Source organism: Notothenia coriiceps, unplaced genomic scaffold (genome assembly GCF_000735185.1).
Source record: "Notothenia coriiceps isolate Sejong01 unplaced genomic scaffold, NC01 NC01_scaffold00022862, whole genome shotgun sequence".
Classification (NCBI taxonomy): Eukaryota; Metazoa; Chordata; class Actinopteri; order Perciformes; family Nototheniidae; genus Notothenia; species Notothenia coriiceps.
This window is the reverse complement of record NW_011355563.1, coordinates 103321-123525: the sequence shown is the minus strand read 5'-3', so window position 1 is coordinate 123525 and position 20205 is coordinate 103321. Positions and strand designations below refer to the sequence as shown.

The following is a 20205-nucleotide window of genomic DNA, read 5'->3' as shown; positions in this document are numbered from 1 at the left end:
TGCTGTTTTTTTGAGTTAGTGGGTTAATAGTAAAAACTAAGCACAAGGCAGAAGAAAGAGCCCAAGATCACCTTCTTCAGTGAGAGTCACCTCAAAACTCTCTACAAGGAAGGGAGAGAAGATAAACCCAGATCAGTTAAAAGACAAGTTAGAATCTCAGAGAAAACACAGAGAGGAAAGAAAGGATACTCTTGCTTACAAAATGACCGACAGAAAATATGTACTTTCCCACAAACAAAAAGTCTTCAGCCAGTTAAAAGAATTGAATGATTAGATAAGAAGCAAGTTGGGAGTACAGATGAATGAAATGATGAAGTGTATGACAGGGCGTTCCAGAAGGATATGGAGAAACCAGCCAGTGGCTAAAAGTAGAATCACCTGGGTTAAGACTTTGGCAGTAAAAGGCTTATTTGGTGGCCTCTGGCACATCGTAAGGCCGTTCCATCATAGAAATAGAGCTTTATTATTGCATATTTTAATGATTTTGCCTGCCTATCGTTTGCCTACATAAACATAGTCAATTATTGTAAAGGAGTAGGATATTCAAAAAGTAAACCATCGATACCATTCATGAAAAAAAAAATATATAAATCATATATATCACTTCAGGATATTCCATTACCCCATTAAAAACCTAAATGCGTGACTTAGGACATTAGTTTGCATAATTTGTAAAGAAAAAAAAGAAAAAGAGAGTTCTAATAAATTTTTAGCTGTAAAACTTATTACATAATCCTGTTGATTTGAAAACAATGCCTGTTAAAGTGTTTGTTTATAATGTGTCTTAAAGACGGCTCTGCTGTCAAAAGCACAAAGTAAATACACATCAATGTGTTTAGCCCAGTGGTTCTCAAAGTGGGGGGCGCGCCCCCCCAGGGGGGCGCAGAGGCATGACAGGGGGGGCGCGAGAGACCAGGAGGAAAAATGGTTATACATTTTTTTTTTTTTTAAATATTTAATTTTTTTTTTTTTTTNATATTGCACACACGGAGCCCTTTATTAGACAATGTAATTACCAACTGGTTTTGCCACAACCTGGGTGACTCTATTGTGACTCTCTCAGGAAATCCAAGTGACTCAGAGAGTCAAGACTGTCCTCTCTGAGAAGGCGGTGAGAACAACAACTTTTTGAGGAATATAGGCAATCGCAATCGAGCGCCCTATCGTGGTCTTTCGATGTTGTTTGTTTAGAGACATGGTCCACGCGAGAGAGAGAGAGAAGGAGCGACCCGTGCGTGTGTTTTACCGAGCAAGGTTATGTGTAGTGAACTCAGACATCAACTTTGATGATACATTACTGGGATAGCTATACATAGACAAACATACATAATAAAAGCTTAGCGTATTTAAATTTTTTTTTTAATTTATAATTTTTATTTATTTACTCTAAATTGGTAAAAAGGAAGGACAAAGAGAGCGCGGGGGGGACAAGTACGGAGACGCGGGGGGACCGCGCGGGGGTGAAACTCCTTGGTGACCTAATACCCATCAATTCTATTATTCATAGTCCGTTGTCTTGTCCGTAGTGCCCTAGTGGCCCTCTACTGTTGTTGTTGGCCTTCACATGTTGTACGAATGGCCAGTTATCACCAGCGCACATCTTTGTGGTCGACTCTACTCGTCACGACAGTTCCGCGATTTGTACTCGCTCCGGACCGCCTTCTATTTGTGAGTCAGAAGTGAAACTAACGTAACCGGGTAGGTGTCCCTTTACTTCGTCTTAGTTTCGTGGTCATGGTCTCTCTACCATTGATAATTGAAATCATACAATTTTTCCGAGCCTCAGCATACATATAATTTGAGTTAATTCTAATTCTACCTTGGAAATAACTTAATTTTTCTGTTGTGGCTGTAAAATTTTCGCAAAATTCGTTTATTCTCACATCACGTGACTTTTTCTTTCCGAAAACCTAAGTTTACTAAAATTATACCCTTGGCCCGCAGAGTGTATAATTTTTATCTACACATGAATTTTGATAAGGTAATACAATTTCTGTGCGTCGTTGATACAATACCACAGTTTCTTTTGTACTTTTAACAATACAAGTAAACTTATAAAGGAAATTATATGCCATATAAATTAAATCGGGATGCAAATTCGGTTGTACTGAAAAATCCACAAGGTAAAATCCGAACAACTTAATATGAGTCATAATAAATTTGAACATCGGACAATTGCTCCGTTTGTACTAAAGGAAAATAACATTCGAAGTGACATTTTCAGACAACCTGAATTCATTATTTTTTGTACCTTTTTCGAACCAGACGTGTATTAATTTTAGTACACATGGAGTTTTGATACCACAGGTAACACAATCCAGTTTCATTTGTACTTCTAACAATACAATTACACTTATAAAGGAATATTATAATTCAATCTATAAGTAAAAGGGCACTACAAAATCTGGTCTGTACCGTGAAAAATAGACAATTAAACTCCCGAAAATTGCATATGAGCCTCGCATTATAAAAGCTCATGTCTCCCCCCGGCCGGTGCCCTAACCTTGACAAACACTCAATTTCTCGATGTACCGATATCCAAAAGACAAATTCAGATCGGATCAACGAGTCCCACTGTACTTCCTTCACACATCCAAACTAAAAAGTACACTTATCTCCGTAAAACACAATGTGAGATGGTCGCCTCACCGGTAGGATTAGAGAATATAGATGTACGTAACATAGTGTTGTAAGAATTTTGTTTAATCCAAGTTATTTCCTGTTTGTGTAACGAAACTGTTGTAAGTAATAAAAAGAGTTTTTTATTTTGTTATAATTGTTTGGCGTGGTGTGTAAGGTCTACTCGAAAACACAAAAGGTAGTACGTCGGATCTCTTAATTCGTTTTATGTAACCTTTTATTTCTTTATCTTCTACATTGTAGTAATGTGAATAACACAATCTTGGTGTCCGTTCCTTCGAATTTCCTTTTGATAAGAGGGCTGGGTTTTATTTTCCCCCAAATAATCCTTTCGAATAAAAACAAATTGAGTAGTAATCATTTGTTAATGTCTTTTTTACATTGCGGATCGGCTTTTTTCCTTTACAAACCGTTTAGCGTAATAAATTTATCATGGACGATTATACTTTCCCGTGAAATTACGTTTTTTACCTCGTGAACAGTAACGAAAAACCTTTCTCTTATGTACTTCTCATATTTATTACCAGACCAAAGAAGTGTGTAACGTGATTTCTTTCATAATGTTTATTTTTGTTCTTGACTGGTAAAACTTAGTTATGAAAAAATAAGAGAATAAATTAAAAACAGGTATGAAATACTATATGACATTAAAAAAAGAATAAAGTTTAAAAGGGTGATTTGTAAAATATCCATAAAGAAAAAGTAAATCTGTTTACAGTTCTGTTTCATATAGGTGTTGAGAGATGTATCCATAGATCTCTTCATGTTGCTCTCAAAGTGCACCAGATTGATGCTTTCAACTTCAATATTTAAAAATAAATCTTCCCGGGGGAGCTTGCCCCCAGACCCCCCTATGTGAGGTCCACACACCACCTATAAAAATAGCACTTTACCCCTGCTTACACCTATATGCCGTGAGCTGATTATCGAGCCTTCATTGTAACAGTCGCGGGTACGTTGTGTACAGTATATGTGTGGGGATTGTTGCAGTAGAAAATTCCACTGTAGCGCCCGGTACATTAATGGGAAACCCTAAATGTTTGAGCACCCTCTATGAAACGTCAAGCTACCCCACAGCACCCCCAAAATAAATCTCTGGCGCCACCACTGAGCCTGACTATTTGTGTTGGGGGGGCCCCGACTTCTTTTTTTCTCCAAAGGGGGGGCCTGACAGAAAAAGTTTGAGAACCACTGGTTTAGCCCATAAAGGCATGCGCTGCTTATATGAAACATGGCTTGCTTTTAGTGGAGTTTTTTCTTAATGCTTTCTGTGCAATAGTTGTTTGTTTTAAAGCCCCGTCAGGTGGGTTGGACCGGGTCATTTTGTTTTCACCTACTAAACAACAATTAGAAATGGATTTCACATTAGGGAGTGCTGTTCAGGGCCAGTCATGCAGTGGGAGTTACGAGCCTCCGTGTTCACCCCAGCTCTAATGACCTGCTCACACCAGGGCTTCAGGAATTCCTCAGCTTTTCTCTGCTCGCACAGGCCTCTCAGCTCGGGTCAGCCATCACAAAGATGGTTACGTATTGACTTGACCTGGAGCTATCATTTAACGATTGGCACTAAATGCATACAGTGAGTTAGAATCTGAGAATATTATTAGCCAATAGATCAATATGCAGTACATTGTCTGGCATCCATTTGGAGTTACTGTGTTACAGAAACAAGGTTGTCTTATGTTCCTATGTGAATCATATAACCCATATCTAGTGTTTAAATGCTCCCTGTTCCTCACTTGTTTAGGGCACCTTCTTCAATGAACACAGAACTCATTTTCAAGTTTGTAACTATTTCAGCTCCAATCATCCTGACTGAACTCATCACAGAGACATACACACTTAAAGCTACATCCAGTGGATCCTCACTCATGCTAGATATTCACCTTGTGCACTAATCTGACTTGTGATTGGGTTTCTTTGGCCCTGGAGGTCAGCTTTACAGTTAACCTTGTTTTTGGCACAGATGGAGGGAGGACGAGGCGGCTGGCAGACAGAGCTGGTCACCCCTGCTGCCACGTGAAGCCAGATTGCTCGCTCTCAGTCATGAGAGCTAGTTCACAGGGACATGCAATGTATTCATAAAGCCTGGCTCATCATAAAGGGAGCCCCAGCTAAAAGAAGTGGGAACACCACGCTCTGTTTTCAACGCTAATTTACTGTGAAAAGAGACACACATCATGCAGAGAATGGGCCTTTAATTCATCTTCCTGCCCTTCAGAAACGATGGGCCTCTTGCTGAAGTTGTCAACTTTAAAAACTGTGTGCTGCCAGGTCGACTAGCTCTTGGAACAATCAGATTCAACATAACTTTGTGAAGTGTATTACATGTATTCATCTCCTCTGACAAATGGGCATATGGATGTTAAAGCATTGCTTGCTAAATCAGATAATTCCTCTGAGATTTTAGAAATGATAATATCAAGTGGAGTGTGAGTGCTGAGTGTGGAGGCGCTCGCAGACACAAGATCACACACCTCATGTGATATGAATTTTCCTGAGCTGAAGTGCTTTGAATCCTGGCCAGAGTCAAGCCTGGTGTGATTTAAAAAAAACAGAGCAAATGTTGCCTTGGTACATAAAGTACGTTAGCTGTACCTCTCCCCTGGGAGGGAAAACACATGAAAGAGTGTTTTGATCTGAATATCAAAAGGGCCAATCTGGAGGATATGGTATCCGGATGTATGTCAGTATGACAGGCATGTCGTAAAGATCTAAAGGTCCTAATGCCATTGAGTCACATATTCTCTACCACAAGTGCATTAAAAGATTATTCAACAATAAGCAGAGTTGTTCTGTCCTTCACTACTGAGTGACATTTTTTATTTGAATTAAGATTTTATCTCTAACAGAATGCTGCATGGATAACGTATTTTTGAAAGCCAACCAGGAAGTTAGCATCCCCCTGGTTCCCTCGACCATAAGCAGTAAATGCTTCAAAATTCACGAGTGTAGTATTTACTGACATATTTTTGTCATAGAACAAAACATGAGCATCTATTGTCATGGTGACGATCATCCTGATTGAAGCTGTCTAACCAAAAACAAAGAAATTGAAAAACATTAACTTTGAGACGAGGAACCAAAAGTAAATAACTAATCTAAACTCATTTAGCAAACTCATTTGTGGGTTTAAGGACTCCTCTGTGCTGTCGTTAATACCATTTTTACCACAGAATGAATGGAACACCATGAAGAAAGAGAGGCCTTCCTATACTGTACTCGTGATTTTAAAGCATGATGCTGTGGTTACATTTGGTGTTTTATTTCTATGCTAAGTTCAACTTTTTTTTGTTATTGTTTGAATAACAAAAATACCCAAAAGATTTCAGTTAATAAAAAAGTCCACTGTCAATCTGAAATGAAACTTATATAATTCATTGATGAACAGTTTTTCTGCATCCATAATATGTAACACATTCTCAAAGCTTTGATGGTACAGCGCAGTTAGTGTGCGTCCTTTTTCCGTTGTAAATGAGTCATTCCAAGTGAAGCTGAGCGAAAATGAAAAGCAGCAGCAGCATTAAACCTCCTCTCTCACCTGCGTAGCGTAGAGGAGCATCCTTGTCCAGTGCAATTAGAGGAGGGTCCAGCAGTACCCTATCATCGTTTTCCGTTACGATCCCATGGTACGTCGTCTCGATCCATGGTTTGTGCTTATTGACTGTGAGGAACAAAGAGAGGAAATGTCAGTGCCTATTAAAGAAAGTCTACACAAATCATTTCTGTCCGGTGTTGAGAAGTTCCAAATGGTATCTTCATTTTCCTCTCACCGGCACTAATTATCAATTTGCATATTGGTTTTGTCCTTTTAATAACAATGTCCTATTTTGTCTTTGTCTGAATGTCCTGTTGGTCTGTAAATGATGTTGTATTGCTGTTATTTCTTAACCAAGTCTGCTTTTAGAATAAAAACCCCTTTCTCAATTACATTAGGTGACTGTGGCTGCGAGGGAGTGCGGTCGTCTTCCAACCGGAAGGTTGTGGGTTCGATCCCAGCCCATGCAGTCAACATGTCGATGTATCCTTGGGCAAGATACTTAACCCTGAGTTGCTCCCGATGGCATGGCCAACGGTGTGTGAATGTGTGTGAATGTTAGCTAATGGGTGTGAATGGGTGAATGACATGTAGTATGTAAAGCGCTTTGAGGAGTCTTAAAAAGACTGGATAAAGCGCTATATAAGTACAGTCCATTTACATTACCTGTACAAAAGGATAAAGAAATGTAATCAATTTTTTTCTGAAATGCAGGTGAGAGTGCATATTTTATGAGGTTTTGGAAGCTTTTATATTATTGCAGTGTTGTAAAGCACACTATTCTCCATCCTACAATAAACTAATGTTATATGTTTTGATTTATCCATACTGAAGACAAGAGAATGTTATGATATAGCTTTCTACGGCAGTAAAGTTACAAGAAATAGACTAAACCACCATCCATATCAGTTAATGGCTTTCAACAGGGGCATCAAAGGGATGATAAAGTCTATGGTGAGGACATTTGCTTGTAGAGCAGTAGTTTAGCTATTTACAGCTTTATGTGCTAGTCGGCCTGGGAAGCATCCTAGCTGCAGACAGGGCTCTGTGGTAGCTAGCGTTTGCGGAAAAAGCTGCAGTGAGTGACAGATTTGGGCTGGCTCAGAACACAGCGTTGACACAGGGGATATGCAGCTCTCTCTTCCAGCCAATATGTGCTCACTCCAGAAAAAGAGGAGATCATGGAGTTACTGTGCTACTGATCTGCAAAAGTGATGCTAACTCTGGCTGACAGAGCATTGTGGGAAACAGAATCAGGCAACCTGAACAGGCACATTTCATAAAAGGCAGGAAGGTAACAAAAGGGCTGGAACGTCAAAATCTGTATAAAGCTCTGTGTTTTAATTTAAAACTGCATTTATTTGCAGATTTTACTTTTGCGAGAAAAGGATAATTAGCTATACAGTAACAGGCATGTGCTTAGTCTTTATTCATCATAGCTACCATGTATTAATAATGTCATGTGGCATACACTACTTCTGTTGTCTCCATTATAAACTGTGGTTAGAATAAAAGTTACTTTTCCTTTATAGTGTATGTGAATGGAAATGCACAGCATGAGCAGCTTCATCCCAAACTGAAGCACATCCTCCAGCCCAGGTTTATCTCATTCCCACACAACGACACACTCGAAAATTCATCTGAACAAGCGACATTGTTTAACTAGAGGGTGGATTAATAACTGTACTACAAAAGGCTGCTGCCATTCGAGCATTTGCTGAGGCTACCAAACTGTACAGTTGCTGTCTTCCAACACCTACAATTCTTCTAAGTCGTCTCACATCTCTGACCCAAAATGCTCGCCCAGAAAAGAAGAAGAAGAATACATGGTTAAATGATCTCTGTGGGGAGGTAACCAACAATTCTAATTAAAACATGTTTTGCAAAGTGAATTCAATCCATTGTTGTGCTGCAGTAAGCCTCAACATTACAGATGTATCATCTGACTAATAGAAAGACGCCCCGTGTTCAATAACACCATATGTGCTACAATTACATTATGAACTTTAAACAGAAACCACATAAAGACAAACAAAAACACGATGTGGATGTTCAAAGGCGACTCAAATCTTCTGCTTATGCCTTTACATAATTTAGTATAATTCTCAGTTATTACATGATCAACAAAGAATAATTATAAGCCCCAGCCCCGCACACCCCAGCACGTGCACTCCGCTTTGCATCAGCCAAACAGCTCGCTGCACCCGCACTGCGAGGGGGACCCAAGTTCCCATCAGCAAAAACACGTGGGTTTGCTATCCTGGCTCCAAAATGGTGGAATGAGCTCCCCATTGAAATCAGGACAGCAGAAAGCTTACACATCTTCCGGCGCAGACTGAAAACTCTTCTCTTTCGACTCCACTTCGAGCGATATAATGACTAACAGAGCACTTATATACTAATAAAGGGCTGGCTTATCTAAAGCCAGTTGAGTAGCACTTGAAATGTTTGGCTCTATGAAACCTGATGTACTTATATGATTCTGTTTTCTTCAAGGTTGTATCTTCCTGGTCGAATGCACGTATTGTAAGTCGCTTTGGATAAAAGCGTCAGCTAAATGCAATGTAATGTAATGTAATAAGCTACTTGCACAGGATTGGAGGGGATGTGTGCATAAAAAATGATTTAGTCAATTTTTTTAATGAGAAAAAAGTAAATAGGTTCTTATGGCTTAATAAACAACATGCGTGCTGCAGTTTTAAATCATTTAATTATGTGACAACTGTTAATTCTTTATTCAAAACCATGGATGTACAATGTTTGCTCGTCTTGGCAGGAAATAGATATTATGCATTAAACGTGGTGAGAACAAGTATTTTTGGATAATCTAACCTACACAAGCAGTGCTTAGTAAGAACGTGTTGCTTTGTTTGCCAGTGGTTTAGGATTGATCCGTCCCAATAAATGGTTTTTACTGAGCGTCTTGTGACCTGAAGTGAAGTGGATGTCTTTAGAGACAGAATCTGCTTTAGCCTCCACAGAGTAAACTGTTTGCCAGGTCTAGGGCTGCTCAATTAATCGTATTTTAATCGCAATTACGATTTTGGCTTGCAACGATTACGAAAACAACGTAATCTAAATAAAACGATTTATTTTTTTTATTTTTTATTTTTTTTAATTTTTGTATTGGTTTTTCAGTTTAATTATACTTAAAGTTCAGGGTAATCAACTGTTAAAAAACATACTGTTCACATTTTTCTTTTCAATAAATGGATGTTTTCAAAGTAAATGGATAATCGTTTTTAATAATCGTGATATCAATTATTGACGCAAATAATCGAGATTATGATTTTTGCCATAATCGAGCAGCCACATGATCACATGTCACATGTGGGCCTCACACTCATCAGTCGCTCATGGCCTTCAGCACTGACGAGGGGTGAACCAGGACCGGAGCTGAATGGTAAAATGTCAAGCCGCATTCTCAGAGCTCCTGCAGGTTTATGCAAAACATTTCATCCTAATCTTTCCACCAGGAAGGACGGCTGCCTGACTGTATTGTGCGTAGTTTAATATCATTTCCCATAGTCTAAAAAGCCTTATGTCAATTTGATTAGCACCTTTTTCAAACTCGAATTAAGAGCAAGGAACTACAAAAAACTACCACTTTAGAATGTGCCTGTCATACACTGTAAAATAAAACTGCTGCAAAGTCTGACAAAGACGCACCAATACCCAAGAATGGTCTGAGATGGGCATCACAGATCAATTCAAAAATCACATAATGCAGGTATCCTCACAGATAGTACACTCACTGCTGAGCTGAAAACATGACTTAGGTGTATGTATGGGAACAAAGAAGGCAGACCCAGGAGGCTTTTGACACATTTAAAAAGCAAACCGCTATACCACCGGTTGAATTCAAAGCCTCTTTCACTCACACAAACGTCTCAGGAAATGGCATCTAAAGCGCAGTTTTATTTAAAGCGTGAAATTCTCGAATACATTGTGTGAAATCGCCAACAAGGCCCTTTTGACAAGATGGCTTCATCATCTCACTGCAAGCCCTCTGAGCATTTGTTGCCCTGTGAACATTTGACAGAGCAGCAAAGACATTATTTTCACAAAATTTTGAAACATCCTTGTTTTGGAACCAGTTATTTATAACACTATCAACAAGTTAGGATTTCTGAGATTATAAAGGAGAGACTCTCGGTATTGTAAGGGAGGGACTTTTTTCGTGAGGGGAGGCTTTAGTTTAGGATTTAAAATGGAATGAGATTAGGAAAGGGGCTGTGAAATGTTTGAGGCAGTCTAAGGAGGAAGACGCTGCAGCAGCACTGAGGATGCAAAGTGTAAAAGACTGGCATTTTCTTAATCTAACTTAATTAGAAAACCAATTCATCTAATGCAGTGGTCACCAGCCTTTGTAAGCCCAAAATCACCGACCTCGGCCTAGGTGAAAGGCGAGATCTACCTATTGCAGAATTGAGTGAAAAAGACGGCCCAGACAGTGCTTCCAATTTGAGCCCTTTTATATAGGCTAATTGCATCTGAATTACTGTTACAATGAAGGCTCCATATTCAGCTCACGGCATATAGGCAGGGGTAAAGTGCAATTTTTTATGAGTGGGGGGTGGACCTCACCTCCTCTAGGGGGGTCCTCACCTCCTCTAGGTCCTCACCTCCTGTAGGGGGTCCGGGGGGATGCTCCCCTGGGAAGATTTTTTTTTAAATATTGAAGTTGAAAGCATCAATCTGGTGCACTTTGAGAGCAACATGAAGACATCTATGGATACATCTCTCAGCACCCATATGAAACAGAACTGTAAACAGATTTACTTTTTCTTTATAATAATAATAATAAATTTAATTTGTTAGCGCTTTTACAGGTGCTCAAAGACGCTTTACAGATATAGTGAAGAGAAAATATATATATATATATTTTTTTATTCTCAATTTTGATCTACGAAGGCCAATTGTACTGTGTGTTTTGGTGGTAAAGGGGGTTACTTTTGTGTATGTGTTTGCACATGTTGTTATCAATGTTAACCAATAATAAAGTTGATAACAAAATAATATATTTAATAACTATTTCATAAACACAGTGTATAGGGAAATGCCCTGTGCTGTCATGACCAATATCAATATATCCACCTGTATCGGGCTATGAGACTCTAAGCACAGCAACGCACTCAACTCTTCTGCCAATAGAGCAGCATTTACCAGGCTTATCTGGATTATATTTGTTTAGTAGGGTCAACACACACAGGTGAACCTTTCACACTGATGGTTCAACAACACAAATCCAGGGTCACTATTCCTGTGTTAGAGGGTTCAGAGAAACAAACAGGCGCCCAGCAGAACAAAACATGAGGCCCGACTGGTAAGGCAGGCCCAGAGCCGCCCCAACGTCACGTGTTCCTCGGTGTATGTGGCTCGACTTGTATGCAGTTGCGATGGAATAAGCGGGATGTTTTTATTGACACTTTTCAAATGTGATTATGCTATGTTCACACCTCTCAAATTTTTTTATAATAAAATACATGTTTTTTTTTTTTTTCATTCATCATAATACTCCTTAGGGTTTGTTTCCCTTTGTTCTCATGTGCTGCTGAACAGTAAAGGGGGTTTAAAAAGTCGCCCTGATAATTAAAGTTATAAGGCTGGTCATATTCTACATTGTCAACCATTCCATTAAAAACGGCAATGTGTTAGTACGTCTCGTAATATTTGTACATGTATCCTAAACTGAGTCACAGTAATTGTAAATTACAGTGTTCATGGTCATTATTATAAAGGAACAGTGATCTGTGTTAATAAGAAACATTTAGATCGCCAACAAATCAAACATCTTATTTAAGAGTGCAACACAATTTTAATGTTATTAAAATAAATATTTAACCATGGCAAAAAGAGAAAAAAACACATTTCCCACACCCCTGTAGAAACCTGTCATTAGTGTAGACCTATGGATTTGTAGAGTTCTTTTAAAAGCCATTTTTAAAAGTTTAGTTTGAGAGTTTTGCTTGAAACAATTAACACAGGCAATCTAATCCTCGTGCATGCATAATAATGCTATTGTGATGTCCATATTAAATAAACTAATTACTATCCTTTAATCACCAGGTGAAGTATGTTAACATTCTCTTTATGTTTGTCTCTCGCACAGGGCAGTAACTTGTTTCTGGCCGACTATGATGGACGCACGCCGCTGCATATTGCCGCCTGTGAGGGCCACCTGAAAGTGGTGAACTACCTACTGAGTCATGGAGCTACAGTCTATGCTAAAGATCGCTACGGCGACACACCCCTTTGCAACGCTGTGCGCTTCAGGTACGGCTCGCCTCATTTTGAACAATAAGGGCTGTTTTTCTAAGTAGTAATGGAATCCATGAAATTGCAAACACATTTAAAATTCCCCTTTGTCCATAAGCAGCCATTTGAGTATTCTTGAAAATATGTTGTTAATTGCTGCTAAAGAAGGGAGTTGATTAAATGAGCTGCTGCTAGGTAGGGACTCTGGCTCTGAGTAAATGACAGAAAGGGAGCTGCGGCTGTCAGAGGGGGGGGAACCAGGGGAACAACTCTAATGGAGTTTAGAGGCCAAACAATAATTATAAACTAATTAGGCTAGTTGTCAGCTGAGATGCTGTTTATTTTTACCAAAGTTATTTATTTTTTCTCCATGTCATTAGTTGACATTGCTCTGAATGTCTATCAAGGGAAAGCCGCTCTTAATGTTATAGTGTAAGCCTCAGGGTGAAATCGTTGTATTTGCCTAAGCTGAGCCAAATGGCTCTTGTCCTATTTTAACGGTTGGTACTGCAAGTGTGGACTTGTTTCCTTTGTGATGGTGGAGGGATGCATCGGAGCGTCGACACCTGTCGTTACACTTCCGATGCTACACACCTCTGCTTGCTTTGCCCTGTCTACATTTATATCATGAAAAGGCAGTAAGTCATAGAACTGGAGTTTTGAGTTTGAGCCGTAAGGTTGACACCATGTCTGATACACTTTGAATGTCACAGACATTTCACAGTGCACCACAGCACAATGCCCATATAAGGAGTGGCGGAAAGCGTATTAAAAAAAAGGGTGAAAGAACAAATATGGGGAGTGTCCCCTAAACCAGTTCCACCAACCTGTTCCCAGTTTCACAGATGAGAGATACTGGCTTCTTTACGATCTCTACAGAATGTTTTAAAAAAACCTTTTTAGTTCTTTACGTGACTGTGCCTATGGAAACCTTTTTAAACACTTTAGCATTCATTTCAACTGCAGGTTAACTAATGTTGTAGCAAGCCAAGCAGCTAATCCCCGCAGCTCAGAAACCTATTTAAAGTTTTTTTCTCGTAATGAAAGTTTCCTGTCACCACAAGTGTCACTGCAGGTGACTCCTGCGTGGGTGTTCATGCACGGGCTAAGGAACTTGTTTTTACATGCCAAACTACAATCGCTGCCAACGGCTCTGTCAAAGAAAGTACATCTAGTCTTCCTAAAGGGAGTTAAAACTACCTATTGCATTATGACATGTTTCTTGCCAATACAATAACAAACTGAGTGTAGACAATTGGAAGATAAATTAGAAAATAATGATACTTGTAATAATCTCACTTGTCCAAGTATTTTCTTTTTTATATATTTGTTAACTATTTAGTCCAATGCTTACAATGTGTACTGATAAGCAGATACATCACGGAAAATACAAAATGTATGTTAGGGAGTAAAACATAAGTGGTTTTCTTTACATCTATGTGATGTCCGGCAGTGGCTCAGTTAGTAGGGGCTTGGACTGAGAACTGTAGGGTCGCCGGTTCAAGTCCCTGACCAGACCTAACATATGGAGTGTGGACTGCTACTTGGAGAGGTCCCTGTTCACCTTCTGGGCCCTGCCATGGTGCCCTTGAGCAAGGCACTGGACATCCCCCTTCCCCCCTCACTCCCATTGCTCCCCGGGCGCTGTACAATAGCTGCCCACTGCTCCTAGTACTAGGATGGGTTAAATGCAGAGAACAAATTTCACTGGGTGTTTCTCAATGTCGAGGAGGCTTGCTTGGTAGCACATGTACCTCCGAGTGAGTTCCTTCAGAAGCGAGGCAAGAATACCTCCTAGCCTCGGAAAACAAAGAATGGAACAGGCTAGCAAGTGTGCAGGTGTGCGTCATATGAGAGGCCCCGCCTTACATTTTCCGCCAAAGATTTGGAAAATTGGTCCGTGCGCAAAGCATTGTGGGGATTTTAAGACCGGAGTCTACACATGCGCTGCCTCGAAATTTCCTGCAACGAAGTACGCTGGCCCCGGTAGAATTCCAAGTATCCTGGACATTGGAACAGTCCTTCGGCGGCACTCGATGACATAGCATCCTTGAAATAGTGGCTCTGGAGCAGCTTTCCTCGACATTGAGAAACACCTACTGTGTGTTCTGTGTGCTCTGCATGTGTGACCATTTAAAGAGGGTTTCATCCCTGCCAATTCTTCTAAATATCCATAGGAAGTCTTAGAGATATGGTCTGTTTCTCATGTTACTTTTATCAACTCGCTATCAACTCTCCTTTTAGATATTGTTACCTGACTTTGACTTTCTTAACGGCATTAAAGAGGTTATGATTTCAGTATATGCTGGTTTTAACTGAATGATAAATAATATATCACATATAAAGAATCAAGAATATAACTCTTTAGCATGTCTTCTCAATAACTTAGGCACAAGGAGGTGGTGAAGCTGCTGAGAAAGACCGGAGCGCACTTCTCCAGAGACAAGTTGGAGGAAGCAGGAACTGAACTGTGCAGGTGAGACACACAAAGCACGTCTTGAAACAATTGCACACATAAACAGGCACAAATTCTGTGTTGATCAGCCATCATCGCAGTGACCCATCCTACATAGCTGACACAGGTTCAACCAGTTGTCCCACTGTTGCACAAACTGTAGGAATGCTCCCCGGCTGCATTGCTTCAGATCTGTTCTGTGTCTCAATAGAACGACACACCGTATGCTCCTGTTATTCATCTCACTGAGAAACCCAACAGGTTTTGTCAAGAGAGATCCAATTTACAGTTTCAGAAACACACCTTAAGTTGAATTATGATCAGCATGGCTTGCTAGCTATTAAAACAAAACGATAAGTCAAGAAGTTCAGCATTATTAATGTATTGCCTTGATGTGCTGGCCAAGTTCCAGAACAGTCTCTTTACGCAGCAACTTGTTCTTCACCCAAGTGACTTTTTGATTGTTTTTAGTTATTATTTTGGTAAACAGAACCCTTTGCTGTGATAACTCATTTCATGTCCTGTGTCAGCCTGACAGTCAGCGGGGACATGGAGGGCCTGGAAATCTGGAGCCTTGCCGGAGCCGATCTGAATCAACCAGGCTACAACGGGCAGTCAGCAATTATAATGGTGGGTGTGATATGAAGTGGAAAACTTTAATAACACAGTTCATAAAGTGAAAACCCATCTTATTCATTATGCTCATGTTTTCACCTCTCACAGGCTGAGGCTGCTGGCCTGTTGGAAATGGTGGCCTTCTTACACCAACTCAAAAATAAGGTATCCCTAATTCTAGCTTCTTCAAACCTCCATGCGTCATATTTCTACATCTGTCAAACACCCACATAATCACCTACTTTCACACCAATGTAACTCTCAGATTGATTTCATTCTGTCTATAATTTCTTCTTAATTACTGTTTTGTTTTGTGTAATTTCAGACAGTAATTGGTGAAGATGATGATGATGATGATGTAAATAAGATGTACTGTATACGTGTTTCCCAGTTTGTGCATGTCCCATATTGAGCATGAAAACCCCTTCATACCCTTGTGCCTATTATTGTTATTATTACTATTGCTATGATATTATTTTCAGAGATGCATCGAACTATCAGCTTGATTTACATTTCTGTGCCGAGCTAATTTTCACTTATGTTTTGCTCTGTAGACCTAAAATAGTAGAGATGCACCGATTGCAATTTTCTTAGCCGTTTCCAATTTCCGTTTCTTAAAAAGTCTGACTCGCCATTTCTCTTTGTAGAACTAAAATTGATATACACAACAATTTTCTTTAATGGAAAATGTAATTGCAAATTCATACATATAAGAGTCATGGAAAATGTGGTATACTCTGAATGTAGGCCTACAGAGCAAAACATAAGTGAAAATGAGCTCAGCACAGAAATGTAAATCATGCTGATCGATGCATCTCTGAAAATAATATCATAGTATACTATAATATCAACCGTCCATTCATCCATATTATAAACTGATTATCCTGCCCAGAGTTTTGCCTTGTGTATCCCAGCATGCATTGTACACGAGGTAGTCAAACACTTCACAAAAAGGTCTCATTTGTTTCTGCTGTTGTTCAAAACAAGGGACAAGCAACAGTGCTAACCACCAACGGCCTATGCAGTAAAATGCATTAAAATGTAGAAATATGGTCTGATAAAGATTTCGCGGAAAACTGGTAATTGTTTTTGTAAATACATTTCTAAAAACGGAATAAAGTGATTCATAGGTTAATTGAATCAGAAACTATCTTTCCATGAAAAATTTATTTTGTGTAATTTCTGTTTTGCCCCTTTTTTTTTATACCATCATAAATCCAGTCCTGTGAGATTGTGACCCTTTTTCTATACTTTATGATTTTTAATGGATACATATTAGATTCTTTGAATTGAAAAACACAACATCAAACCTTAATTCAAATAATTGTTAGTTGCAGCCCTGGTTTTGAGAAGCAACATTTAGGCTAAGCATGTCTCAGACCTCTCTGCTTCTTCAGCGTGTGTGTGTGTGTGTGTGTGTGTGTGTGTGTGTGTGTGTGTGTGTGTGTGTGTGTGTGTGTGTGTGTGTGTGTGTGTATAAACACCCCTCTCCAGTGCTGCCTGTTAATCCTGTCTCTTGTTGTTTCCGTGCAGAGCGAAGGGATCGAGTTCATCGCCGCCCCGACAGGACAGTGAGCTGACGCTGCCTCCACCAGCAGGAATCTTCCTCCCAAGCCGTCCTCTACACACCGTCCTATTGAGTTTCAGAGTTGTTCGCACTTCGAATGCTTTAGATTTGACTTTTTTTTTTAAAGCCATTACTTATGTTTCCCTCCAAACTCCAAGCCAGCACAACATTATTCAGACACTGCTTTCACTAAAATATGCCCCAAAAAGGGCAACATTATGTATACGTTTGATTGTCGCACAGTAGTATACGTATGTATGTATAAGGAGAAACATTATCATCCTTAATGTGAATGTTCAATCAGGGATAATTGTGAAATTCACCCGTTTTTAGCATGGAGAGTGCTATAACCTCCCTTTACTTCTTCAATGGAGGATGGTTGTTAAATACATTTGTATAATGTACTAGGGATGGGAATTTGAAAGCAAATGAATATTCGACCCCCAAAAAAACGGTTAACCGAAATGTGTGTGTATATATATAAATTTAAAAAAGTGGGAATTTTTTATATAAAAAATAATTTGGAAAAATAAATACATGTTCAAATAAAAATTACAATAAAAATATTCATAGCTCATTTGAATACCTGAATAATTTCGAATATTCGATGAATCGTTCCCATCCCTAATATGTACTAAAAGAGTTAAAGAACCCTGACTGCTGTTACAGTACTTTACAAAGTTGTGTGTGTTGCTGTAGCAATATATTAAAAATATCTTAAACTACAGGGTACATCACAGATTTTATTTTTATGGGTATTTTTACAATGAGACGCTAGAGAGTATCATGTTAACTCGTGAAAATAATGTTATCTTTATTGCATCTGGGATGTTATTCAACTGTAGCTCTTGTCCACTGCCCTTTCCATTTCCTGTTGCTAAAACAGGTACAACCAAAACCTGCAGTCACCTCTCCGACTCATCCGGCCTGTTTGCTGCACTGATTACCGAGCTTGAAGAGTGGCATATCTCACTCTGAGATGGACTGGGGGAAATTTAGACTATTGTTTGAGCCAGATGAAGACTCCCAGTTTCTGTATTTTCTTTTACTTTGCGTCAACGATCACAAAAAAATGACTTACTTTTCTTTCCTTATCTTTGTTCTGTACTGTGTAAATGGTGTCAAACATATCTACTTTTGTTTGCTTTTCTGTGATTAATGTGATTTTTAAAGTGCAATGAAATGACATGAAAATGTTCCTGCTGCAATGCTTTGTTATTGTCCCGATGTTGTATTTACAAAGAGTGTAAAGGATGGTCTTCTTCCTTCTGTGTAAAAAAAAAAAAGAAAAGCAACAGAAATAAATCTCTTGTATCAAAGTCATGTCTCCTGTGATTGCTACTGAAACTGAAACTCACATGAAACTGCATAAATTGCTCCTGGCTAAAGACTCCTGAGCAATTTCCAATTTGACATGGTTCCTGTTAAAATTAGCATGCGTCCAACCAATTTTTAAAGCTATTTTTTCTTAGTGTACACAGAGTCCCTTTGTGTTCTCTAAAGAGATGTGTTCTGAATAATAATTGGATTCATTGTGACTGCATTGGGCGTTTAGAACTGATTCTACATCAAACCCAAACGTAGAGCTTTCTGTGAACTCTCACTGTCTGAGTGTGAGATAAATCAACAAGAAATGAGAGAAACTAAGAAGACAAAGATGACATTACAAATTCCATACGTCCATGTGACTTGTCCGTCTGCAGTTGCTGGTATTTGCTATCTCAGTCTTCAGGGCGGCTACCCCGCCACGCTCATTGCTGGAACCCAGCTCAGCCGGTTGGACCAGCATGGGCCTCATTCCTCGCTGAATGAGAGACTTGTATGAACCTGGCCCTAAACAGTATATAAAGAGCTTAGACTCTGCAGTGATTCAGTCTGGGCTGGGATGGCACCTACGAAACAACACCACGAGGACAGAGCTCACCTTCCCCAGGTAAGCACAGATTTGACTACTCATCTCTGTAGATTTCTTCAGGGACTTGTTTCAAATCCACGTAGTCATGTGTTCACTACCAACAGATCATTTCAGGAAACTAATTCTGTCTTCTGTTTGTTTTTATTCTAGTGGAGACAACAGTTGAAGGACAGACTTTTCCCTGAGGAAGCTTGTGGTCCCTCTGATTAAGTGGTTCTCAACAGTTCAACAGTTCTTTACAAAAATTGTGAAATGTTTAGGACCACTTGACCAGTCAGACAAATGCTGCCAGTTTGGGAAAATGCTGCCTTCGAATGGATCTTTAAAAAGGAAAACGACTCTCAAGGCCTTTATGTAAAAGCAACTGTGTGATTTCTTCTGGTTCTCTGTTTCTTTACTGTCTTGCTCTGTCTTTTACTCTCATTTTGGCCTCTTGTGTTTCATTACCAACTGCAGTCCGGGAGTTTGGGGGATTGTAAAAGTCATCAGGCTTTAGTCATTTAACTTTGCTGGCAAACATATACATTTTTAACAGCTCTGCTGCTGCAGTAACATTCGTCTTTCCTCTTTTTTACTGGTGCCTCTATTCAGATACTGATTAAAACAAGTCCATAAAGAACCATTTATCTCTTTTGAGTCCATAAAGGATGACAGGCCGAGAGTCTTCATGAATGGTTGCTATCCAAAGTACTGAAACTAGTATATCTGTTATCATTTTCCACCTTATTTTCCAGATTAGAAAGAGAATAATTCTGTCTATTTTTGGCCAATGAAGATAAATAATTAGCATATGATATTTTTGTGTTAATATTACTGCTTCATTGTTGAATAATATGCTCCTGTAGTTGTTTACAGTTGTGCTCATTTTAACTCCTTTATATACAGTTGGATAGTGTAAGCAGCAATGAGTCATATTCAGAGTCTCGTGAGAACCCTGTATCTCTAGAAAGTCAAGTTTTCATGAGCTCAGAAAAACAACCCTGTTTGACACCCTTCTCACCGAAACCTGACATACACGGCATTGTCCTGGATAAGGAGTTTTAATTTATTGTTATTTATTGTATTATTCCTATTTTTATTTATGTATCTATGAACCTTTCCTGTAACTTTTTCTGTACATGTTATTTTTTATTTTTTTGTTAGCTGTGACCCTGGAGGAAAACAGGTTGGAGTGGTAGTATCAGGGAGGGGTTGATAGTAACACTTATTGCCTTGAT

General features: G+C 39.2%; 1 protein-coding gene across 1 annotated transcript in view; it reads right to left on the bottom strand.

The window, feature by feature from the left end:
- The window catches only part of clstn1 (calsyntenin 1), a 35824-nt gene extending 16953 nt beyond the window's left edge, over positions 1-18871 (bottom strand). Inside the window, exons 1-5 of the mRNA XM_010781201.1 lie at positions 18763-18871; positions 17088-17139; positions 10957-10959; positions 6182-6306; positions 72-101 (exon numbers count right to left, since the gene is read on the bottom strand). Coding sequence (XP_010779503.1) covers positions 72-101; positions 6182-6306; positions 10957-10959; positions 17088-17139; positions 18763-18871 — 319 coding nt within the window. The remainder of the gene's footprint in view (positions 1-71; positions 102-6181; positions 6307-10956; positions 10960-17087; positions 17140-18762) is intronic.
- Positions 18872-20205: the final 1334 nt, after the last annotated feature.